Here is a 25,665-nt window from a genome sequence, read left to right on the forward strand (position 1 = left end):
TAAGTTTTTTTTGGAACAATGCAAGCACGAGAAAACTAGATAGGGAAAAAGGAACAACTAGATATCATCCTCGTGCGTTCGAAAGGAACATAATATATCCAAAATGAGAACAAGCACGAGACAGAAAACATGGAGCCAAGACCAAGCTGAACAAATCTTGGTTCAAAAGCTCAGCGCATATGAATGGACCAATAAAGCGTCTAAATGTATTATAACGTACGTACAGATAGAGAAATATATGTTAGATAGCAAGATACCGAACATATTCTGCTGCCAAAAGCTATCAGAACTATATCAACAGCTACACCATTTCAAATAGAGAGTTTAGGACGCTAGACTTTGTTAACCAAATCTGTAATAAAATCAACGAGAAGAGTGGTAATTAACAGAGTCACGCATGTCATGTCGTCCTGGCCTAGAACGACTGATGTTATCCAATGCGGATCCATATAATCTGCTGCTGTGGCCATAATCGATACCATCATTGTACATGGTTGAGTGGGGGTGGTGTCCAGACACTTCAAAGGGAACTGGAGAATCAGAAAAACTTGCTAACGTGAGTAATAATGACAGATAAATAATAAGACAAGTAAATGACAGACGGAAAAGTCATCCATCACCTCGTGCATGATTAATTTTGTGCTCCAAAAAGTGGCGTGGTGTTGGTAATCCCGTAGATTGTGGTGAGAATTCCCCGTGATTATCTGGTGGAGGACGCGGCCTTGGTTTGAAAGAAGAATTAACAGTGGGTGACGTCTGCATTTGTAAACTTACAGATGGCTTGTCTTGGCCAGAAATCTGTAACACAAAATGGGATTTTGTTACTGTTGCTCACGATAAATCAACTACTAGGTAGTAGGCTACCAGTTGTCCTCACGCCTCAATGAATGGCATCTAAACACGCACAAGCTTCTATATATCATTTAGAAGTAAAAACTAAAAACTTGTCATTATGAAATAAAAAGATCAGATTATCAAGTGTCATACTCTAAACTTCAATGTTCTCCTGTAGAGTGTCACAAGACCAGAGAAAAGCTTGACGGCATACTCTGCAATCTCTTCTGACTCATATTCAGCAAATGCGAAGCCTTTTGGCTTGCAAGTTTCCTTGTCGCGGGGAATATGCAACTCCACAACATGGCCAGCTTGAATTAGAATATCATATAGTACCCTTTCACTCACTCTATCATCAATGTTTCCTGCACCGTGGACAAGCACTTAAACTCGCTATTAGTTTTCAAACAAGACCAACTTCAACCAAGTTGGCGGAAAGCAAAAATTTAAAGGTCCAACTTATTTTAAATTTTTTTCCCCAGAAAACAATCAACGAACAAAAAAAAAAAAAATTTCTATTGGTGATATTCTCATTGAAATCTGACAAAGTTGGTGGGACGATACGGGAAGGAAGTGCATCAGCATCGAAAATATGATCCGTGCTCGTGCTTATGCCAAATATTCGGAGATGGATAATAATCAACCTCAGAGCCAATTAACATGGCCATATGTGGTCTTTTAAGGGAGCAGAAAATTTACAATAGATCCATAGGCATCAGTGGATTGAATTATAAGCTCTCAAGGAAAAGACTTCCCTTTCTCAAGTTCAACATGAAATTGAAACTTCACGGGATATTTCAGTTCCTTTTATTTTCAGAAATAGAACAAACAAAGATAGGGCACCAGTTACAATTACCAAATCGCCGAAAACCAATTAAGCAACCAATAACGGAAACTATGCGTGCAATATAAACTGTCGAAAAAAATTTACAGTAAAAAAAGGCACTACAATTGTACCCAGCCAAACCAAATTGAAAACACAATTGAATCAGGTCATAACTCACCAATATAAACAGAGGAATACGAGTTGTTAGCCATGATTGAGACAAATCTGTCGAAGAAACGGCAGCAATTTATGAATGTATGGAATAACAAGGATGAGGCTGGCCCGACTCCCGAGGAAGCGAGCGTGGTGAACTATCAAAGGAGACAATTGGGCCTGTGGTAATGTAAAGTACGGGGCCTTTTGGGTTGAGTTTAGTCCATAAGGTGGTAATTATGGGTTGGGTTTTCCCCAAAATTTCGACAAAAGCTTCAACATATCTATTTACCATCTAAAACAGTTTCGAAGATTAGTATCTTTGTTTGACAGTGATACCACAAACATACAGAATCTCGGCCCATAAAGCCTCAAGCCTATGACATAACTCAAGCCAATGAGCCCATGGGCATGACGAATGTAATTTGAGCGAGCATCTTAGCCGGCCCATTAGTTGGTCGACTAGTCGAGCATATGCAAGCATGCCATAACACTCAAATATCCTATTTAAGGAAACTATATTTTCGGGGATATGAATTTTCTGACAAGGATCGGTTATCTAGAATCTTACCAAGAAAGCATCTATAAATACCAAGTTGATTTCTTGATCATTCACATATAAGATTTGCTTTAACAAGAGATATTTTTCTCTATTTATACTGAAAAAACCTCTTGGCTTTTTTTGTGATTCCAAGTTTTTTCTTAGATGAAGTTTCCAGTTTGGTTTGTTAGTCAATTGTCAAGCTGTCTCTCTCGTTCTCTCTAGGGTTCGATGAGAGTTTGTTCTTTCTTCGTATAGAGCTTTATTATTCCTGATTCTCATGGATTATGAGGAAATAGCAAAACGAGTGAGTTCCCTAAATCTCTCCGCAGATAAAGATGCGGGCAAGATTATAATTCCGGAAGACTTAACTTCCATAGGTCAACAGAAATTGGAGTCTTGTCTGGTGGGCAAGGTTTTTTCTTCGAAGGCGGTGAATCGGGAAACTTTTCTAGTTCAGATGCCGCGAATATTACGACCAGAACAGTTTGTTAATATAAAGGTGATCGGTGAGAACCTCTTTCTTCTGGATTTTCACTCTTTGGTTGATCGACGTCGTGCTTTATGGAATGGTCCGTGGTAGTTTTTCAAAGATTAGGTAATATTCAAAGCTCCGGTAGGGCTCCAGAAATCGACATATTTGACATTCGACGAAACGCCTGTTTCGGTTCAATGACACAAGGTCTCTTTGGCGTTCATGCTCGCTCCAATCATAAATAATATAGGTGAACGTATTGGTAAGGTGTTGGAAGTTGAGGCAGGAGGAGATGGGTGATGTAAAGGGAAGTTCTCACGAATCAGGGTAGCTTTAGATATATCAAAGCCTCTAAAGCAATGGGTGTGGGTTCAACCAGAAAATGAAAAAGACGAAATATGCATTCTCCTAATATATGAGAGGCTATCCAATTTCTGCTACGGTTGTGGAAAATTAGGACTTTAGATATATCAAAGCCTCTAAAGCAAGGGGTGTGGGTTCGACCAGAAAATGAAACGGATGAAATATGCATTCTGCTCTAATATGAGAGGCTATCCAATTTCTGCTACGGTTGTGGAAAATTAGGACATGTTATTTGAGATTGCACTGATCATGGGATTGTAGGGACTGAGCAACCTTTTGGTAATTGGTTGCAGGCTTTGTCGGTAGAAGGGCATAGGAAAGATTCACTCCACTCATCAAACAGCCCGACTTCGAGTGGATCGACCAATGCACCTAACCGGGTAGTTACTGATAATATTATTGTCCAGCTTCTCCGAGCTTTACTACCCTTGGCTCGAAGGGAGAAATTGGATAAGAAAGATGATAGTGCCACAGCTAATGATAATGTCAGTGATATGGACATAAATCTCTCGGTCATGTCCAAATAAGGTTATGAGACCTTTGAAGAGAAGATAGTGAAGAAGGGCTAAGAAAGCAGTACTATTGAGCCATAATTTGTGATTGAGGGTCAGCAGAAGAAGAAATGCAAAAGCTTGGCACGTGGTAGTCCCATACTAACTAAGGTAACACCGGTTGTTTTTTGTGATGAGAATCCAAATAAGCGCATTTTCAGATCAGGACAATTATATTGTCTCGCATAAAAGGGTTGTGTGGATGATGATTCGGACAATGAATTTGTTCCTGAAACAGCGGTGGCTGCGGAGTAGCACCACCAATCACCATGAGTTGCTTGGCTTGGAATGCACGAGAGCTTGGGAACCAACGTGCATTCAGAGAATTGAAGCGTGTCTGAACGAAATCCAATTCTGGTTTTTCTCTGTGAAACCAAATTAAAGCAGTATCAATGTCGGCTGTGGAAAGAGAATCTAAAATTTCAGGGGCTTTTTTCAGTGGGTTATATTCGTAGGAGTGGAGGTTTGATGTTATTATGGAGTGACAGTATTGAAGTTAGTATTCAGTCCTATTTGGTGGGGCATATTGACTGTATAATGAAACAAGATGAGAAGTATTGGAGATTTACAGGATTCTATGTTCACCCTGTGGCCTCTATGTGTGAACACTCTTGGCAGCTTATTCGACGGCTGTCTAGCATCCCTGAATTGTACCATCTTCCTTGGTTGGTTGTGGGAGATTTCAATGAGATACTTTTTGAATTGGGAAAAATTGGGGATTATTTAGACCTCTATCTCAGATGAATTCTTTGCTAATGCTTTAGAAGATCATGCTCTCATTGATTTACAATGCAAAGGAAACCTTTTCACGTGGTGCAACAGGAGAAAAGAGGAAGATATGATGTTAGCCAGACTGGACGTTTTGTTTGAAAAGTGTCATGGAGTAATTTGTTTCCCATGGTTGAGGTGGATTCTTTGGATCTGATCACAGGCCAATTTCTATACAGTTGTGCCCGGTTGGTTGTAAACAATTATGTGACCAGATTTCCGAAAAGATTTACTTTTGAACACAAGTGGTTGTTAGAGGATGATTTCTCATAAGTTTTTCGAGGAGAGTTGGGCTGACGTCTCTTTGATTTCGTGTCTACCGAATCGATTGGCAAAGTGTAGTCGTTTCTTGAACAGATGGGCGGGGGATCGGTTTACTCGCTTGGGATCGCGAATCAAGAACTTACGTAAAGAATTGTATTATTTGCGGAAGATCTCGCCTGTTAAAAATAATTTTGATCGAATTTTGCAGATTGAACAAGAGATAGAGAAATTGTGGGACCTAGAAGAGATTCATTGGAAACGAAGATCGAGAGTAAATTGGTTGAACAATGGGGATCACAACACAATTTTTTCACTTTTATGCTTCGAACAGGCGCCAGGTTAACTATATCAGAAGATTGCGGAATTTGAATGGTGTTTGGCTTTTGGATGTTCCTGGTATGGTCTCTATTGCAACAAATTATTTTGACGCTCTGTTTTTCTCATCTAACCCTTAACCACAGGATATTGAGGATGTTTTGGAATCTGTTGAGCCAGTAGTAGGACACCGTTTGAACGATATATTATGTGCATATTTCTCAGAGGATGATGTTCGAAGGGCAGTGTTTGATATGCAACCTTCAAAAGTTCCGGGCCCGGGTGGATTCACCGCTCTTTTTTATCAAAAACTTTGACCGGTGATTGGACATGACGTTTCGAAAGAAGCGCTGACGATTCTAAATAATCATGGTGATATTTTTAAGTGGAACTCTACTGTCATAACCCTCATCCCTAAAGTAAGAGGACCAGCCACTATGAAAGATTTTTGGCCCATTAGTTTATGCAACGTTTGCTATAAAAATTGTGGCTCGTGCGATTACCAATAGATTCAGGTCAATCCTCTCTTTTGTCATTGATGAGTATCAAAGCGCATTTATCCCAGGTCGGTTAATTGTGGATAACATTGTCGTTGGCTTTGAGTGTATGAATTGGATCAAGAATAAAAGGAAATAAAAGACAGGGTATGATGCATTTAAATTGGACATGAGTAAAGCATACGATAGAGTGAAGTGGAGTTATCTTCGAGCTCTATTGCTTAAGTTGGGGTTTGCAGAGAGTTGGGTGAAAATTTGATTATGCAAAGTGTCACCTCGGTGCGCTACTCTTTCTGTCTTAATCAAGCAGTCTATGGAGAAATAACCACCCCAAGAGGACTAAGACAAGGAGACCGTATTTCCCTTACTTGTTTGATCTTTGTGCGCAAGGTTTGTCCTCGATAATCACTAAAACTGTGGCTAGGAAGCAATTCAAATGAGTCAAGGTAGCAGCTTCTAGCCCCACTATTTCCCACTTATTATTCGCTGATGACAATTTGATTTTTTTCCGAGCAAAGCGTGATGATTGCCCGCAAGTCAGATATTGCTCAAAACGATTTGAAAGGGCTTCAGGACAATTGGTTAGTTATGATAAATTAGCACTGACTTTCAGCCCGAATACATCTTCCCAATCAGCCAATGACATCAAAATCAATCTTATCTGTAGAAATGGTAAAGGGTCATGAACTTTATTTGGGACTTTGTGCCAAAAAAAACATACAATTTTCTTACCTGCGGTGCGTATCTGTAAGAAAATTCAGGGTTGGAGTTCTAAACTTTTCTCGATAGGTGGTTGGGAGGTTCTCATAAAATCGGTATTGCAGGCGATACCTCGTATACGATGTCATGTTTCAAGCTACCAATTTCTTTATATCAGGGCAATCTTGTGCTAAATTTTGGTGGAATGAAAAAAATGAGAAAGGAGGAATGCATTGGACAAAATGCGATGATCTTCGCAAACCAAAAAGTCAAGGTGGGAGGAGTTTAAGAAAATTGACAGCTTTTAATTGTGCATTATTGGCCAAACAGGTGGGGCAATTTATCCAAGCCCCTAACTCGTTGATGGCAAAGGTTAATAAAGCCCGTTACTTCAAAAATTCTGATATTATGGGTGCCGATTTAGGATCTAATCCTTGTTTTGTGTGGAAAAGAGACTTTGTTGGCGAGTTGGAGATGGTAAAAACATTTCTGTTTTTTCTTATCCTTGGATCCCTCTGACGTTGAGGCAGAGGCCATTTTGGATATTCCCTTGAATATGAATGGTTGTATGGACATCAGATTTTGGATAGGGAGCCCCAAGGGTATATATTCTGTGAAAATTGGATATCTCAAAGAGGTAAATTCTATGGATCCACCTTATTTCAGTCCTTTTTTCCTTTACAGCGGTGGTGGAAGCTTGTGTTGAGCCTCCGTATCTCTCCGAAAGCCCGTATCTTTATGTGGCGCCCTTCAAGGGACTCCATCCCAACAGTTAATTTGAAGATACATCATATACCTACATAGGGTATTTGTCCTTTATGCAAAATGTATTATGCCACTACTAGCCATTGCATTCTGTTTTGTGCTGTGGCTCGAATTTGGTGGAAAAAGACTCTGTTTTGGTCACATTTATGCAAAACCCTCGGTTAACTTCCTAGATTGTGGGTTATTTCTGTCCTAGGTGCTTACTAAGGATGACTTCGAGCTATTCTCGTTGATGTGCTGGGATATTTGGACGGATTATTGTAAAATCATTCATTCAGAGTTTCATTTAAAATTGAGTTGAATGTGTCTTGGGTCTTTTCTTTGCTGGATGCCTTTAGAAAAGGTCCAAATCGCTGTTCACCACAACAGATTCAGGGTCCGAGCATGGCTGATCACCAATTGAAAGCACCAGAGTATAATATGCTAAGAATGGATGTAGATACGGGGTGGTGTAATTCAATGTCGAAAAGATTTAATATTGCGGCAGTGTTTGGCAACATTAAAGGAGAGGTTATGGGAGCTCAAGCCTAGTTAATCAGGTGGCCGGGATCTGTCTTCAGTGCAGAACTGTAAGCTATTATATTCGTAATTAACTTTTGTAAGAAGACTTGCTTCTTGAATTCACAGCTTGCCGTCCAAGCTATATCAATCAAGGGGAGAATTTATGCATCGATGAGAACACCATCTTCTGATGATGCTGAAGTCCCCGAATTTCTTATATGTGAAGAGATCGGCAAACGAAGTGGCTCATCTTCTTGCGCAGGAAGTGATTTAAGCAAATTCTAGTTTCAGATAGTGTTTGAATGGTATTTGATTTTTTAAAAAAAGTTTTTCTTATATAGGAGCTCACCAACCGAATCATAATTGAAGGTAGAAAGGTTCTACATGTCCCATGAGGAGCTCAATTTAAATAATTCACCTGTAAATAAATCATAATTACAATATTATGAATTCTCGTAGGCATCATCTAGATTAGATGGAAAATATATTACATTCAATATTTTTCAATTCTAATAAAATATTAATTTCACATATAAATGATGTAATAGCTTTAAAAAACAATAATATATTATCTTGATCCAAGTCATAGCAAAATAATATATTATATAAATTCTGATTGCGATGTTTTTTTTAAAATATATGTAAACAGATTTAGTTGTTCATTTATAATTTATTTGCTCGAGACATGATCAAGTCCAACGGTTACATTATATTTTTTAAACAATGTTCTATTTATATTTTTAAAAAAAGTCAATGGCAAAATAATATTTGTATATGAGTAGGTCTCATGAAACTTTATATGTGAGATAGGTCAACCCTACATATATTCACAATAAAAAGTAATATTTTTAGCATAAAAAATAANTCTTTATATGTGAGACAGGTCAACCCTACAGATATTCACAATAAAAAGTAATACTTTTAGCATAAAAAGTAATATTTTTTCATAGATGACTCAAATAAAAGATCCGTCTCACAAAATACGATAGGTAAGACAGTCTCACACAAGTCATGATAAAAGAAAAATCTATAAATAAATCTATCTAAGCCGAAAATGCGCAACAGAATCCCGGAGCAGTGACGCTCGTATCCTAATTTCATCGATGCCGTTACCCGATACAATTCTTACTCAATGCTGGTTTAACGTCGTTTCTTAGGCGTCCTTTCCGGCAACAAAGTGGGATCTTTGTCCTTGTAATCCTCTCTTTTTTCGTGTCTTTCTAACATGCAGTCTTTTCCTTTCACATGAATGAAGCCATTTACTGGTGGGTATTGCGGTAAATTTTTAAATTCGAGAACCAGACCTACCATAACATCTGCGGTTTGAGATTTTGTAGTATATTAAACGATAACGGCGAAACTTTCAGTGGAGACCATCTCTCAAATACGTCACAGTACGACGGAAGCAACAAGATCGATTCGTTCTTCTCTCTTCTATAGAGGCGTTGAGAAAAATACTCAGTTGAGTCAGATACAGCTCTTGGGTGTGGGCATCGGATTTGTGATTCTGACTTTCAGTAGTTTCCAAGGCCTGATTTTGAATCAGGGAATTTTGGTTAAACAAATTGTATTTTTCGGAAATAGATATTTTTTCTTTTGATCATCCTGCTATATCTTCTCTCTAACGAAGTGGGAATCGCGTGTCTGGATCTCTTAATCGAACTATCTGTTTTGTCGGTCAATTTGTTTCTCCCGATTCGGCTCTCCTGATCAAGAATATTACAAGCTTTTTCTTGACCATCATAATTGTTGAGCTCCGATAGATTTTTGGTTTCATATATTTGGTTTAAACTGTGCCAAACACATCATCAGCCTCTGGTGAAAGTTTTCCATGTTCATAAAGTATTCTTGATAGAATCCAGAGCAGTATAAAGAAAATTACAGCTCCTGGTTATGCCAATGCTGGCACGGCTGCTCTCTTCTTGAGAATCCATATATCTCTTATCAATATATTTTCTTTTCGAAATACAAACAGGGGAATCGCTTGATTTATCTTAATATCGATCGCGATCCAGGTTTCATTATCTCCCCTTTGTGTAAGTGAAAAATTCATAATTTTCCAATCAAAATATTTTTTATCTGTAGTTTTTTCCAAGTAGAATATCTACCTTTTCTAGAAAATTATTGATATAAATACTCTTCAGCATGTCTTAATTTTAATCAAGATTCAAGTTTCACCCCCAAAATGATTCACACTTCCCCCTCTCCTGGCCTGGTTAATTTCACAGCAATCCCTAGGTCCAACTTTCCCTGTTTAGTTTAAAATATCTTTATCATTGAGATTAACATAGCTCCTTTGACTTCCATTGTAGGCTATTCCTGGCGTTTTTGTTTGGTAGAAGTGTTTTTTTTTATAGCAGCACTTGGATTTGATGTGCAATGCAGAGGTCACGCAGAGCTCTTCTACAAAGAAGAGCTTTGGAGAAGGCTCTTTATGGGCGAAATCAGTTATATAAGGTTTCTCTTTCTTTTGTGATTGTTCTATGGGGTCTCGTGTTCCTTTTGAATATATGGATTGGCCATGGTGATGGTCGAAAAGGTCAGCATCTTCTTGAAGAACTCTTTTACTGATTTCAAGTACAAACTTTTTTCCATTCACGGGTTTGAAGCTGAATTATCAACTACTCGTTCCCTTCCTCATTCTTTACTTGATTAGCTTCCATTCCCTTCTTCCTCATTCATTACTTGATTAGCGCTCTCACTCTCTCTATGTACATATATATGTGTGAGTACGGATGCGTGCGCATGTGACAGTATCAAATTTTTGAGTTGTAAGTGTAAATTGTATTCTTCAGAGGTTAAATCTCATGTATTTGAGTGGTTTATATGTGATTATAGTTACATGTTGTGGAGCAACTATTGTTCTGTTATCTTGTGTGGTTGGCTACATGGCACAAAGGTCTAAATGCAACACTTGATATGTTATGCTGGTTTGACTATTTGAGTTTTACCATTACTATAAGTTATAACTTTAAGTATAGTGGTAGATGCTTGGTTTTACACATCATAAGTCGTATGGTGCCTAACTTCATAGTTTGTTACTTGAAATTGTTATTGTATTGATGACATATTTGTTTTCAACAACTGAACTTTGCTTGCCTTCTGGTGGGTGTAGATGAATATCTGGAACTTTCTTTTGATACACGAACAAGGAACAAAGACAAAGGGGCATGCGATGGGGATTCAAATTCTGTATTACATGAGAACAAGGCATTTTCGGAGGGCAGTGAATCTGAAGTTTGCTTTGTTAAGTCATCCGTTGGTGATACAAAAACAGGTTTCAGTAATGATGAATCACAGGGTACAATGGAAAGTATAAGCCCTGAGTCTGAATCTGCATTAAATTTAAATTTACCCACAAATTCAGAAAAGGAAAAACATAAAAATGACCGGTTATTATATGCTGCAACTATTGGCCTCGATGAATTTAGGAGCAAAGCATTAAGTTCTAGAAGTGGATATCTTAGTGATCAGAGTGGAAGCATTATACATAGAGTAGAGCCTGGAGGAGCAGAATACAATTATGCTTCGGCGTCAAAAGGTTCAAAGGTCCTGTCTTACAATAAGGAAGCTAAGGGCGCTTCAAATATCTTAAGCAGTGATAAGGACAAGTACCTTCGAAATCCTTGCTCTACCGATGAGAAGTTTGTTGTGATAGAACTTTCCGAAGAAACCTTGGTAGATACTATTGAAATATCAAATTTTGAACTTCATTCTTCCAATCTAAAAGATTTCGAGCTACAAGGCAGCCCTGTTTATCCTACAGATTCATGGGTTGAGCTTGGGAATTTTACTGCTGCAAATGTGAAGCATGCTCAGAAATTTGTTCTTCCGGACCCAAAATGGGTGAGATATGTTAAACTAAATCTTCTTACTCATCATGGTTCAGAATTCTACTGCACACTCAGTGTTCTTGAGGTATATGGAGTTGATGCTGTTGAGAAAATGCTTGAAGACCTTATTTCAGTTCAAGATAAGCTATTAGTATCTGAAGAAACATCAAGTGAACGAAAGCCCGTGTCAAGCATGCAAAACCCATACGAAGATTTAGTTGATAAACCCAATGCCTCTATAGGAATCTCTGACATGAAAGTTGGAAGTGTTCCTGACCTAGTTGAAATCCAGGGGCAGCAGGTTAGCAGGATGCATGGGGACAGTGTTCTTAAAATTTTAATGAAAAAAGTTAGATCATTGGATTTGAATATAGCTGTTCAGGAGCGATATTTAGAAGAGCTGAACTCCAGATATTCTGAAATATTCAAACAATTTGATAAAGAAATCGGAGACAAAGGTCTCCTGCTAGACAACATTTTGTTGGCCATCCAGAGTTTCTCTAAAAGCAAGGATGACATGGTATGGAAATTTACTTTTGTTATCATGGAGACCATCTGTTAATATATCTTAAGCCATATTCATGATTAGCAGATTAAGGAGATCGGTGATATTTTGTCCTGGAAAGCCCTAGTTTCCATGCAGCTGGACATTATAATCAAAGAAAACTCCCGTCTCAGGTCGCATAAAATTGATTTCAAATATGCAAATATATATAGTTTGTTGGTCTTAACGTATTCTCTTGTATCATATTTGCAGTTTGGAGGTGGAAAGAGTTGGGAGGAATCAGTTGCATTTGGAGAATAAAGGGATCATCATTTTTCTTATATGTTTATGGTTTGGATTCTTTGCTCTCTTGAGGTTAATGATAGAGATGATATGGCCACCCCAACAACTGAATGTGGTGGAGAAGTCCAGGGAATTTTGGTGTGTGAGGTCTTCTTCTCCTTCTCCTTGGTTTTGTCTATTGCTCTCCACTACACTTACTTTGATCATCCTCTCCTTGTAGTTTTTTTTGCAAATATCAACTCAATTACCTCTTCACTTCATCTTCATTATTAGTCCGTAGATATCTCAAAGCACAGCGCTGCTTAATGATCGATCCTGATGAGTCGTTTGGTTTAACTATATTAATGGTTTTGCCCAAGATTCCCATTAATCATTAATATTGCATGTATTCTTGAAGTTTCAAATGAACAAAGAAGATTTGTGGCTGTTTATATACCAAAGATCATTTATTTTGTAAATAAGTTCTTATCAAGGGCCCACAGTTTATTTTAAAATGTTTATCACGTTATTTGTTCAAATTTTATATTTCTTCCTCCTAAAAAAATTATTTATATGCTTAACTTTTGCTGAATCATCAATTTTTTTTTATCAAAAAGATGGTGTCGTGGTGATTATGTCATGACACGTCTATAAATCATTAAATTTTCATTCTACTATTCATTATCAAGAAAAATTTGAGTTGTTTTAGAATAAAAAGAAGTTTTCATGTGATATTCATATACTTTGATATGATGTAACTTCGAATTATTTATTGAATTGTATGTTCTTTTGGAGTGATTTCTTTTTCATTGTCATTGAGGGAAATTTTCATACTATTTTTAAGGTGATACTCTGAGAATACATGCATTAAAGATGAATATTTATCGTAAATATATGAGATACGTCGAAAAAAAATATAAATCTCATGTGGTAGGATAAACAGGAATGACAATAAGACGGTCTAAATTCGACCTCGTATTAAATTCATCCAGACGAGACGGGTTTAGATCAACTCAAGCGATCCCAAGTGTGTGTGTATGTGTGTGTGTATAAATTTTAATATGTTATTCATCTCTGTGTCCATCATTCAGATTGTAAATATCTATTTGATGTATAATTTTGATACGATTCATTGCGTCATAATAAGTAGTGTCATAACTCTAAAGTAAACATAAACATGAGATGAATAAGAGTCTAATTATATTTTTTATTTATTGAATAATGTATATCTTCAATCCCAAATTTTAGCTCATAATATTTTCTTTTTATAAGATATATGTTGTTATTTTAGTGATATATGACATGTTATAAAATTTTAAAAGTGATATAGTATTTCATCATCCTCGATAAATATAATTTATGGAAGAATGTGTACCTCTTTTGGATTCTAACCTTCTAAATTTTTTAAAACTCCTACCCAATAAAAAAAGAAAAAGAAAAAAATGGTTCTGTAAAGTAAACTTCTCTAATAAGTAGGTTATTTCTTCTTCCTACTTATTTTCTTCGGGAAANTTTTATGGAATATTATGTATAAAAATAATATTTATATATAAATTGGATAGACAGCGTCGGTATGGTTGTTTGAATTCAATAATTCGATCCTTTTCCTTTTTTCCCTTTCTCTTCCCTCCAATTTCTCTCTCTCTAACCCTTTCATCTGCGAACTCTGACCTAATTGTCTACCCACCCAGCCTCCTTTCTTTTAGTTACTCTTCTACTCACTTGATCGAGATTAAGTTTCTTCGTATCCGTTTGATCCGGTAAATTACTCGCTGAATTTGTTGTTGTAGCAGATCTGATTAGATCACCGACTGCCAATCGAGATGACACCTGCCGGACAGTTCGGAGATACCACTTACACTAAGATTTTTGTGGGAGGGTTGGCATGGGAGACTCAAAAGGAAACTATGACCGGTTATTTTCAGCAGTTTGGTGAGATCATGGAAGCTGTTGTCATCACGGACAAGCCTACTGGTAGATCCAAAGGCTATGGATTTGTATGACTCTCCCCTCCAGCTTCTCATCTCTTACTTTTTACTCGCAAGTTGTTTTTTGCTTAATAATGTGTGTGTCTATTATGATTGCTACGTAGGTTACTTTTCGTGACGCGGATGCCGCTATGAGAGCTTGTGTTGATGCTAATCCTGTGATTGATGGAAGGAGGGCTAACTGTAATCTCGCGTCCTTGGGTGTTCAAAGATCTAAGACTTCTGCCGTCAACACCAAAAATCATAATAACAATGGTATGTTGAGTAGTAGTTTGGTGTTGATTGTGTGTGTCTGTGTGTTGTTGGTCGCAGTTCTTTCATACATACACAGTGTTAACAACTTACAAGATGGTCATTAACTTGTTGGGTTACCATGGAGAGTTTTATAAACGTGGGATTGAAGCCAATATACCTTTAGATTTAATTTTAGGGGCCTCTGGTCTTTGTTGTTCTGTTTGAATTAATGAATAATTAAGAAATAGAAATGTTTTACAACCACAGCTTGGTTGGCACAAGATAATATGACAGGTCATTCTTTCATTCTCGGTGAAGGCACTTTTTACTTTATTTGTTTGTAAATTTTGTCCATAAAGTAAAAGGTTGCTGTCGGTACTGAAACGTAAACTTGGATTTCCTTAGGTCATAAAGAATTATGCTGTTGCGCATCAAAATTCCAGATTTTGGTAAATAATGTGGTGCATAGCTGAAGATTAAGCATTGTTTTTTGTTGTGGATGCATGCAGGTGGGACGAGGAACATGAGGGTGTTAGGGGGTTTTCATCATCACATTCAGGCGGGTGGAGTATTTAATCAGTCCGCTGGAAACGGCTTCCCTCAGTATTCTGTGCAGCAAGGGATTCCTAGCTACAACTTTCTTTATGGGTATGCACAGTTAATAATATTTGTAAATTCTGTGAGTGCGCGTGGGCAAAGGCAGATCCAACAAAGTTGAAAGAGGCCATCGCCGGTCTGAGTTAAAAATTATAATTAATTAAGCATTCTTTCAAAAATCCTACTTTTGCCCCATTAGTATCTTACCTTTGCTTAAATTTTATTCGAAGATGTATTCGAATTTATTTGAAGTAGGCTCAAATTCAATGCTTTCAAATATATATCGAATAAATTTTTAGCTTACGGCTCGATTTATATTTCCATCTAATTTCCCTTCCTAAATAGTCAATAAAAAATCTGGGACCGTATCGAGAATGGGGACGCATGCTTTATTGCAGCAGATTTTTCGCTTTACCCAATCCTTATGTTTTGTGATTCAAGGCTGCACACACGTGTATTGCCAACTCATTCACACCCAATCTCATCATACTAGCTGGCTAGATAATTTTGGGTTCTGTTCTATTCACGCATGCTAGTTAATATTCCCATTCCCACCACCCTCCATCATCATTTCCACCAAATCACATTTCTTTCTCTCCCCCCTCTCTCATACAGAGTTAACAAATGACAACCTACCGACAAATAATACTTGTAGCTTAATTCTCCCATCTTTTCTTATGAACGACAGCTGTTCTGACTCAGCAAGCCCGTTTTCTACTCTTCAAGAATCATGAGATTTTTTTTGAGTTGTTATATAAAAAAAAGAAACAAAAAGAAACCGAGTGTAGGATAGATACCAAAATCAGCTGTAAGCAAGTACTTTTTTAATCGATCCTGTCATCTGCGCATATATATGCATACGTAAAAACTCATCAACTTTAATCGGTATATGGGTCTTAAAATTTTGTTTTAGACGCAACGGCCAACGAGATATGATAAATTGATGTATTTTGGGGAGATCGACCCCCTCTTTCTTGCTGGGTCTGCCCCACCTGTGTTCTAATTTGGTGATTTTCAAAACATGTGCTTGATAAATAACAAATTAAACGAACATTAGTGATTTAAATCTCCAACTACAACTCTTTTAATCATTTTTTATGAATATCGACATGCAGGTACACTCCGTTCTCTGCTGAATATGCTTACCCTGCGGTATGTTTGCGCAAAACTACCCCTGCACTAATTAGTAATTTGCTTCGGAAGGCTATTATAAGGAAACTACATGTCAGACATTTATGCGACCTTTTCCGTTAAAAATGGTTTCAATCAAGTTGATCGAAGTGTGCTTTTATAAAGTACCCTAAACGTTTGAAGCACACCGTTACTTGCACTCTCTCAATCTCACATGAAAAATCAAAGAGTGGGTTTTTTCAATTAAATTTTTTTATTATCCGCACTTCATTTTTAAATTACGTTTTTTTTGTTTTGTTTTGTTTTTTTTAATTTCAACATTTCAAAATTTCTTGGGTTGGTAGTCTGGTTTTACTCAACATGATCGGGACAAATACGCTGAAAAGATTATTCCCTAGTATATTTTTAGTTCAAACAAGCGCAAAACATTTCTTGATTCTAGATATCCAAGTGTGCCATCAGAAAATAGGTCTTGGATAATCTGGAAAATGTGATCTAACTTAGTCTTCCAAATGTAGAATGAAAACATTGCATGTACTATGTGATAGACTGTAAAAGGATTAATTCAATATCATAATATTTGTTTAGAGTTATTACGGTGTGTATGGAGGAGCCAATGGAGGTCAGTGTACCTTATATGGATCTGGGACTGGTGGACTGGTGTCAGGTGCTGCTGCAGCCTTCTATCCTTATAATCTCAATTTCAGCGAGGGGTGCGAAGGATCCACTGGATACACCACCAACCAGGGTCATGGCGGCATTCAGTTTCCTCAACATCTCTTTCAGTATCAAGCAATTAGCTCAGCTGCGGCCCTTTATCCCCACCATTATGGCACCCCTTTATCTATAGCCCCGCCGAGTCCACTGCAATCAGGTCTGTTAGTAAATTGTTCATTCCAGTGATCACCCAATTAAGGGAAAATTGTTGTCATTTTTGGTTTGATAACTCTGGGGATATGACATTTTTAGCCGTTGCATGTTATAGAGTTAGACTAAAAATGATTCTTTCCCTAATGAATGCAGCCATTTCTGCGTCCTTGATATACTATGTATTCGATTGTGGAACTGGGAACTGCTAATAACTTTGACAGTGGGCTTTGTTGTGACACAGGGGTAACCATGGCTCTGCATCGTTGAGAGATTCACGCAGAACTGATCAAAAAAGATTCATATCCATTCTCCTCCAAAGCCCGTTTGGCCTAATCATGGTTAATCTCTTTCCACTTCCCTCTGTGGACGCCCATGCCGCCCTGATTGTGGCATTCTGCCGTTTCCACACATGGAAATACAGCCCTTCATAGGGGTTGCATCCAAATTTGGATTATCCTTTCTCCATCTCTTCATGATTTCTCTGGCTGTAGAAAAGGTTCCTGCAACAGAGAATCACCACATACACATGCATCTCATTCATACCCAACACTGGCCTCTTGGCATACGAGTCATCAGGCAAAGTGGTTACATGCAATTAGTACTTTTGTTACTTTCAGCCCTGGAAAGGCTTAGAAAGTATCATTTTCAAAAGGCTACATTTCAAACCACTTTTTTTTTTAACTTTTAACAGGTAGTTTCAAAATGTTGATCTTGAAATGGTTGAAAACTTCAACATCTTCCTTCCCTGGATATTTCAGCAGATCAGGAAATTAGGGTCCCTGATTCTGTTTTGTAATATGCCTAATCTCAGGACTTTGTAACTTCAACTTTTTTAAATCAAAGTAGGTTAAAAGATTTTAATTTTTCCTTACCGATCTATTTCGAACTCTGCTTAATTTTATCTGTCGGATGGAGGAATCAATCATCTCTTCTTAGGAAAAAGGGAGATTATCCATCCCACCCCATGTTTTCATCTTTGTATGTATATACAAGTAAGTACTAACCATTAGAATGGCTAAACTTGTGGAGTTTATCCCTTCAACACAACCATTAATTAGGTAGGATAAATTACCCTTCTTTTGAAACTTTAGTCTTTTCTGGAACTCCATGAAATGGTTGTGGAGTTCCAATTGCATAAAAACTAAACCCAAGATGTTTTTGGTGTCTCTGGGTTTGACTAGTTCACTAGCACATGCATCAACCATGGTTAGGTTTCAGGCAGGCCATCTTTGTAATCGCACTCTCTCTATATGTATGTATTGAGGACGGCAAGCATGCGACTTTATTATGCTTTTTCTTTTATGAAGTCAAGTCTACTATGCTTTGTAATGTAAGAGGGAAAATGGGTCAATATCGTACATTAGATGCCGGTACTGTTATTTTTCTGTTTAATCTATTTAAGAACTGTATTTTGTGTCTACCGACCCACCTCATTTAAAGTACTAACGATGCATTAACTAAACATGCAAATTATTCTATGTAGTGGCTGATTCAAGGACGTCGATATATTTTATCAGTAAATCTCCACTTATTATTAATATTTATTTTCAGAATATATATATATATCTGTTGAAATATTATTTAAAAATGTGTTAAATATTTGTGTTGAAAATGTGAATGTTGAAAATTAGGTAAAATTAGGTGTTGAATATTGAAAATTAGTGTGTGATGATGTAGGTAATGATGTATTTTATTTTTGGATTATTTGTAAAAATTTTCTATAAATAGATCTCTCATTTGTGAAGAAAATCACAATTGAGTTGAGAGAAAAATATTATAAAGTGTGTAGTGTGATAATTTTGAGAGTTTGAGATTTTTACTTTTTACCCGTAAATTTTTACTTTTTCACAACACGTTATCAGCACGAAGCTCTAAAAGTCCTCCATATTTTTCCAAGCTCCGAACAGAAGAAAAAGGTAACAAAAGTAATAATATTTATTTTACTGTTATTTATTTATTGTTTATATATGTAATATATAATATAATGTTATTGTTAGAAATAATAAAAATAATTTTTTCAAAAACTTGTTATAAATCCTGGGAGGATGTTAAGACGACATCCCACACTCCCGGTAAGGGATACGACAAGTATAAAAGCCTATAAGGTTTTTTAAACAAAATAACTTATGACACCTAATTATAATAATGTGATATGATATACATAATTATTTAAATATGACTAATATTATATACACCATATTATTACCATAAAATTATACAAATACATACATTTATTTTCTTATACACCAACGGTAATAAACGGTAACAAAACGGCTAGTTTTTGCTCTATAAATACAATCTCACAAATACATTCAATCACTCCAACTTTCTCTTCTTCTCTAAAAATTATTCTTCATCAAATTTTCGAAGAAAAAAAGAAGATGGCTTTCACGAGGTTATTTTTAATTATTTTGGTTATCATACTCACCAGTCTTGTATTTATCGGAGAATATCCTCCTCGTGTGTTTTCTTTATTTTTACGAATACTTGTACTTGTTGTTTATCCATTACTTTGTATTGCAATATTCATTAACTAATAAAATGCATCGTAATTTTTAGTACCACCATGGCAAACTTGGCAAAGCTCGAATTCATCGCTCTTGATATTACTGGGAAAAACTATATGCCATGGACTCTTGATGTAGAAATGCATCTTGAGTCATTGGGTCTAAGCGAGACCATTAAAGAAAATGGTATATCTTCATCACAAGAAAAAGCAAAAGCTATAATATTTTTACGACGACACCTTGATGAAGGTTTAAAATGTGAATATCTCATCGAAAAAGATCCCATGGCTCTGTGGAAAGGATTAAAAGAGAGATTTGAACATATAAGGGAAGTTATACTTCCGACCGCCCGTGATGAATGGAATATGTTAAGATTCCAAGACTTTAAAAAAGTCAGTGATTACAATTCAGCGATGTATAGAATAATCTCGCAGTTAAAATTTTGTGGACATGAGGTTACAGAATCGGAAATGCTTGAAAAAACATTTTCCACGTTTCACGCATCAAATATAACACTACAGCAACAATATAGAGTGCGTGGATTTGCGAGATATTCTGAACTCATCGCCTGTCTTCTTGTGGCGGAAAAGAACAACGAGCTATTAATGAGAAATCATCAGTCCCGACCCACTGGATCAACAGCATTTCCAGAAGTAAATGCTGTAAGTAAAAATGAATTTAAACCTGGAAACCAAAATCAAATTCAAAGACAAGGTTTTGGTCGAGGTCGAGGTCGAGGTCGAGGTCGTGGACGTGGACGTGGACGAGGAAGTGGTCGTGGTCGTGGACGCGGCCGTGGTTTTGAAAATAATCGAGATAGTTATTTCTATAACTCATCTCAAAATAACGTCCCAAACCATCCACAGAAAAGGCATCAAGAAAACATGAGTGTTAATGAAAATCACTCGAAAAGATTTGAAAGTTCTTGTTTCAGATGCGGTACTCCAGGACATTGGTCTCGTATTTGTCGAGCCCCTGAGCATCTTTGCAAACTTTATAAAGAATCGATAAAGGGGAAAGAAAAGGAGACCAACTTCACTGAGCGAAGTGACCGTTTGAGTGATTCAACTCATTTTGATGCTGCTGATTTTATGAATGATTTCTCTGGAAATGATCAATATGTTGGTGGGATAGAAATGAACAATATTGATGCTGCAGATTTTCTCAATGATTTCTCTGAAAATGAACAATATAGTGGTAGAATATAAATGTACAATAATTTATTTTTCATGTATTTATATGATAATGTTTTATTGTACAATTATGATATGTGTTATATTTAAATATGTATTGTCATTAATTTTTTTTCATTGCATATTTTTTGAAGTTCAAATATGGAAAATGCTATGAGCAAAGCTGAAGTTTGCATACCCGATAGTGGTACAACGCACACTATCCTCCGAGATAAAAGATATTTCTTGGAACTAAAACCAACAAAAACAACGGTGAATACAATATCAGGTCCTGTAGACTTGATTAAAGGATGTGGTAAAGCACAATTTTTGTTACCTAATGGTACAAAATTTTTGATCAATGATGCTTTATATTCACCACAATCGAAAAGAAATTTGTTGAGTTTTAATGATATATATTCCCATGGGTATGATACTCAAACAATGAATGAAGGGAATGAGAAATATATGTGTCTTACCACATATAAATCAGGAAAGAAATATGTGATTGAAAAACTACCAATGCTCCCTACTGGATTGCATTATACACATATACGTCCCATTGAATCAAACATGGTAATTGATAATTCTTCAATATTAACCAATTGGCATGATCGATTAGGACATCCTGGTTCAACAATGATGCGAAGAATTATAGAAAATACACATGGTCATCCATTGAAAGACCAGAAGATCTTTCAGAATAATAAGTTTCAATGTAAAGCATGTTCTCTTGGAAAACTTATTATAAGACCATCACCAGCCAAAATCCAAACTGAATCACCAATGTTTCTTGAACGTATTCAGGGTGATATTTGTGGACCAATCCATCCACCATGTGGACCATTCAGATACTTTATGGTATTGATTGATGCCTCCAGCAGATGGTCACATGTATGTTTATTGTCAACTCGAAATGTTGCATTTGCAAGATTACTTGCTCAAATAATAAAATTGAGGAATCAATTTCCCGATTATACAATCAAGAAAATTAGACTTGATAATGCTGGTGAATTTACTTCCCAGACTTTCAATGATTATTGTATGTCTATGGGAATCATTGTTGAGCATCCTGTTGCTCATGTACATACTCAAAATGGATTGGCTGAATCATTGATTAAACGTCTGCAAATGATTGCTAGACCAATGATTATGAAAACAAAGCTCCCTATTTCTATATGGGGACATGCAATTTTACATGCTGCTTCATTAATTCGCATCAGACCAAGTGCATATCATAAATACTCCCCATTGCAGCTTGCATTTGGTAAAGAACCAGACATTTCTCATCTGAGAATTTTTGGATGTATGGTGTATGTGCCTATTGCACCACCTCAACGAAAGAAAATGGGACCTCAAAGAAAGATTGGAATTTATATTGGTTATGATAGTCCATCGATCATTCGATATCTTGAACCACAGACAGGCGACGTGTTCACAGCACGTTTTGCTGATTGTCATTTTAATGAGGAAATCTTCCCAATGTTAGGGGGAGAACAGAAACATACCGAAAAAGAAATTACATGGTATGTATCATCATTGTTACATCTGGATCCAAGAACAAAACAATGTGAAAAAGATGTACAGCAAATTGTGCACTTGCAAAGAATAGCAAATCAAATACCAGATGCATTTGCAGACACAAAAGGGGTAACTAAATCATATATACATGCTGCAAATGCCCCTGCTCGAATTGAAATTCCGAAGAAACAAATTGAAGATAGTCATGATGTCATTAAACGCCTGAAGCGTGGAAGGCCAGTTGGTTCCAAGGATAAAAATCCTCGAAAAAGAAAATTCATAGAGAAACACAATGATCACAAAATAGAGAATGATGTTCCTGAAGAAACACATAATGATCACAAAATAGAGAATGATGTTCCTGAAGAAACACATGATGATGAAAATGTTTTGTCAGAACCACAAACTGACGAGAATCATGAAATCTCTATCAATTATATTAATACTGGAAAAATATGGAACCGAAAAGATATAGAAGAAATTGATGATATATTTTCTTATAATGTGGCAATCGACATCATAAATGATAATGAAGATCATGAACCAAAATCTTTTGGTGAATGTAAAAATCGGCAGGATTGGATAAAATGGAAAGATGCCATCCAGGTTGAATTGGATTCGCTAAATAAACGTAATGTTTTTGGACCTATAGTCCTTACACCTGAAGGTGTAAAACCTGTTGGATACAAATGGGTTTTTATTCGAAAGCGAAATGAGAAAAATGAAATAGTAAGATATAAAGCTCGACTTGTTGCACAAGGTTTTTCTCAAAGGCCTGGAATTGATTATGAAGAAACGTATTCTCCTGTGATGGATGCAATTACGTTTCGGTATTTGATTAGCTTGGCAGTATCTGAAAATTTAGAAATGCGTCTTATGGATGTTGTTACAGCCTACTTATATGGATCACTTGATAGTAATATATATATGAAAATCCCTGAAGGATTTAAGATGCCTGAAGCACAAAGTTCAAAACCCAGAGAATGTTATTCTGTGAAATTACTAAGATCATTATATGGGTTGAAGCAATCCGGCAGAATGTGGTATAATAGGCTAAGTGATCACTTGATGAAAAAGGGATATGTAAATAATTCAATATGCCCTTGTGTTTTCATTAAGAAAACAACATCCGGATGCGTAATTATTGCTGTATATGTTGATGATTTAAACATCATTGGAACAAATAAGGAAATTCAAGAAGTTGTGTCATACTTGAAAGAAGAATTTGAAATGAAGGATCTTGGAAAAACCAAGTATTGTCTGGGTTTACAAATTGAACAAAAAGAATGTGGAATATTTGTTCACCAGACAAATTATACAGAAAAGATCCTTAAACGTTTTAATATGGACAAATCAAATCCTTTAAGTACTCCAATGGTTGTTAGATCATTAAACATAGAAAAGGATCCATTCCGTCCATGTGAAGATGATGAAGATATTCTTGGTCCAGAAGTACCATATCTAAGTGCTATCGGTGCCCTTATGTATCTTACAAATTGTACAAGGCCTGATATATCTTTTGCCGTAAATTTATTGGCAAGATTTAGCACATATCCAACAAAGAGACATTGGAACGGAATTAAACATATATTCCGTTATCTACGAGGAACGACAGACTTGGGACTTTTGTATTCAAAAGATGCTAATCCAAGTATAATTGGTTATGCCGATGCTGGATACTTATCTGATCCACACAAAGCACGTTCTCAAACTGGATATGTATTTACTCGTGGAGGCACTGCAATTTCTTGGCGTTCACAGAAACAAACACTTGTAACAACTTCATCAAATCATGCCGAGATTATTGCACTACATGAAGCAAGCCGTGAATGTGTGTGGTTAAAATCAATGACTCAACATATCCAAATCTCATGCGGATTATCATTCGACGAGAAGCCTGTGATACTATATGAAGATAATGCTGCATGTGTTGCTCAAATGAAAGAAGGATACATAAAAAGCGACAGAACTAAACATATTCCTCCTAAGTTCTTCGCATTCACCAAGGAGCTTGAGAAGAATAAATGTATTGATGTTCGTCACATTCAATCAAGTGAAAACTCATCAGATCTCTTCACAAAGGCACTTCCTACGACAATATTCAGAAAGCACATATATAATATTGGGATGCGCAATCTACGAAATTTGTGAAGAATTGTTCGTGTCAACATGAGGGGGAGTTTACGTGACTGCACTCTTTTTCCCTTACTATGGTTTTTATCCCAATGGGTTTTTCCTAGTAAGGTTTTTAACGAGGCAGTATAAAAACACGTAATGTATACAATCATTATGATCATCATCACAAGGGGGAGTGTTGAAATATTATTTAAAAATGTGTTAAATATTTGTGTTGAAAATGTGAATGTTGAATGTTGAAAATTAGGTAAAATTAGGTGTTGAATATTGAAAATTAGTGTGTGATGATGTAGGTAATGATGTATTTTATTTTTGGATTATTTGTAAAATTTTTCTATAAATAGATCTCTCATTTGTGAAGAAAATCACAATTGAGTTGAGAGTTTGAGATTTTTACTTTTTTACCGTAAATTTTTACTTTTTCACAACAATCTCTACTTATTTGATTGATTCACTAGTTGTGATTATGATGACGTTGGTTTAGCAACCATATTAGTCATTGGTGTCAATAATGAGTTAAAGAATACATTCATTGCATCCGATGTTGGGTAATAAAATGTTACCAGCAGTAGGTTGGTTGGTCGGTCTTGGGCAGAGAGATAAGACGAGGATCATCTTCTCTTTCTCCTTTAACTTATCTTCTTTTTTAATTTACTTTTTCAAATGGTACCTTTTCGCTTTTTTCACAAATGTAAATCAAATGCCAAGTTCTTATCTCCAAAAAAAAAAGTCACTTTTTATGTATAAAGAAATGTTTGTACCTTACACTGTTACACGTATGTTACCATGTCGTTAAAAGTCCTACCACTTCCATTTCCATTACGTCTCTTTTCGTACAAACTTAACAAGAAATATCAAATATCAAACAATTTTTCAATTTTATCTCTTTAGTGACTACTTAATTACAAGATCTCAAATTAAATTGAGATATATTAAGAAAAAATAGAAGATATATTGATAAATATGAATACATGTGACATGTCTATATATTTGAAAAAAGAAATGTCATCTATATAATCGAGATCAAGAGAGTATATAAATTATTGTACAAATTTGTAAATAAACTTTGCTGAAGCTTCTCCTTCCACGGAATTGATTTTCAAGGTAATTGATGCTTACACCACATATACTTCAATGATTGATTGAATATTAACTGAGTTGTTGGAAAGCACAATACAGAAAATCCATAAGGAGAAGTTGAATTATCTATGATGTCGTTCATTTCAAAAGACCGAAAATGCTTTCCTTCTAAGATGGGCATATAATCATTGGAGTGGAAGGAATCAAGGGTCACATTTTTTGGTTCTGGTCCAGACCCGAGCAATATTATGTCCATATAAATCCATGGCAGTCTGGTT

At 36.2% G+C, this 25,665-nt stretch overlaps 3 protein-coding genes and 1 long non-coding RNA gene across 8 annotated transcripts; 2 read left to right on the plus strand and 2 right to left on the minus strand.

Annotated features, from left to right (window-relative positions):
• Positions 1-73: 73 nt before the first annotated feature.
• Positions 74-1,985, minus strand: LOC140970418 (uncharacterized). The gene is made up of 4 exons (XM_073432174.1): positions 1,839-1,985; positions 988-1,199; positions 621-798; positions 74-530 (listed from the first exon to the last, which is right to left on the minus strand). The coding sequence occupies exons 1-4, from the start codon at positions 1,870-1,872 to the stop codon at positions 364-366; spliced, it is 591 nt and encodes a 196-aa protein (XP_073288275.1). The 5' UTR covers positions 1,873-1,985; the 3' UTR covers positions 74-363.
• A 6,616-nt stretch (positions 1,986-8,601) lies between these two features.
• On the plus strand, positions 8,602-14,054 carry LOC140970456 (SUN domain-containing protein 4-like). 4 transcript variants are annotated; one of them, XM_073432221.1, is made up of 6 exons: positions 8,603-9,588; positions 9,865-10,091; positions 10,668-11,905; positions 11,978-12,063; positions 12,143-12,319; positions 13,945-14,054. In XM_073432221.1, the coding sequence occupies exons 2-6, from the start codon at positions 9,932-9,934 to the stop codon at positions 13,952-13,954; spliced, it is 1,671 nt and encodes a 556-aa protein (XP_073288322.1). In that variant the 5' UTR covers positions 8,603-9,588; positions 9,865-9,931; the 3' UTR covers positions 13,955-14,054. The 4 variants fall into 4 exon arrangements, with proteins under 4 accessions (XP_073288319.1, XP_073288320.1, XP_073288322.1 ...); XM_073432218.1 differs by lacking the exon at positions 13,945-14,054 and having other exon boundaries at positions 8,602-9,588; positions 12,143-12,688; XM_073432219.1 differs by lacking the exon at positions 13,945-14,054 and having other exon boundaries at positions 8,602-9,013; positions 12,143-12,687.
• Positions 13,727-18,391, plus strand: LOC140970457 (uncharacterized). 2 transcript variants are annotated; one of them, XM_073432223.1, is made up of 6 exons: positions 13,727-14,148; positions 14,244-14,394; positions 14,883-15,021; positions 16,086-16,122; positions 16,690-16,975; positions 17,193-18,391. In XM_073432223.1, the coding sequence occupies exons 1-6, from the start codon at positions 13,975-13,977 to the stop codon at positions 17,216-17,218; spliced, it is 813 nt and encodes a 270-aa protein (XP_073288324.1). In that variant the 5' UTR covers positions 13,727-13,974; the 3' UTR covers positions 17,219-18,391. The 2 variants fall into 2 exon arrangements, with proteins under 2 accessions (XP_073288324.1, XP_073288323.1); XM_073432222.1 differs by having other exon boundaries at positions 13,728-14,148; positions 17,213-18,391.
• LOC140970459 (uncharacterized) lies at positions 17,833-24,962 on the minus strand. Its single transcript, XR_012174139.1, has 2 exons — positions 24,746-24,962; positions 17,833-18,537 (listed from the first exon to the last, which is right to left on the minus strand). It is a non-coding gene; the product is annotated as an uncharacterized lncRNA (long non-coding RNA).
• Positions 24,963-25,665: the final 703 nt, after the last annotated feature.

This window comes from Primulina huaijiensis, unplaced genomic scaffold, assembly GCF_012295235.1.
Source record: "Primulina huaijiensis isolate GDHJ02 unplaced genomic scaffold, ASM1229523v2 scaffold5913, whole genome shotgun sequence".
Classification (NCBI taxonomy): Eukaryota; Viridiplantae; Streptophyta; class Magnoliopsida; order Lamiales; family Gesneriaceae; genus Primulina; species Primulina huaijiensis.

Coding starts and splice junctions, on each gene's coding strand:
- LOC140970456 (XM_073432218.1), top strand. CDS start 9,932: ATGCAGAGGTCACGCAGAGCTCTTCTACAAAGAAGAGCTTTGGAGAAG. Junction 10,092..10,667: donor CCATGGTGATGGTCGAAAAG/GTCAGCATCTTC, acceptor TGGTGGGTGTAG/ATGAATATCTGGAACTTTCT. Junction 11,906..11,977: donor CTAAAAGCAAGGATGACATG/GTATGGAAATTT, acceptor CATGATTAGCAG/ATTAAGGAGATCGGTGATAT.
- LOC140970418 (XM_073432174.1), bottom strand. CDS start 1,872: ATGGCTAACAACTCGTATTCCTCTGTTTATATTG. Junction 799..987: donor GGAGAACATTGAAGTTTAGA/GTATGACACTTG, acceptor TTTGTGTTACAG/ATTTCTGGCCAAGACAAGCC. Junction 531..620: donor CAAAATTAATCATGCACGAG/GTGATGGATGAC, acceptor CTGATTCTCCAG/TTCCCTTTGAAGTGTCTGGA.
- LOC140970457 (XM_073432223.1), top strand. CDS start 13,975: ATGACACCTGCCGGACAGTTCGGAGATACCACTTACACTAAGATTTTT. Junction 14,395..14,882: donor CAAAAATCATAATAACAATG/GTATGTTGAGTA, acceptor GGATGCATGCAG/GTGGGACGAGGAACATGAGG. Junction 16,976..17,192: donor GCCGAGTCCACTGCAATCAG/GTCTGTTAGTAA, acceptor TAACTTTGACAG/TGGGCTTTGTTGTGACACAG.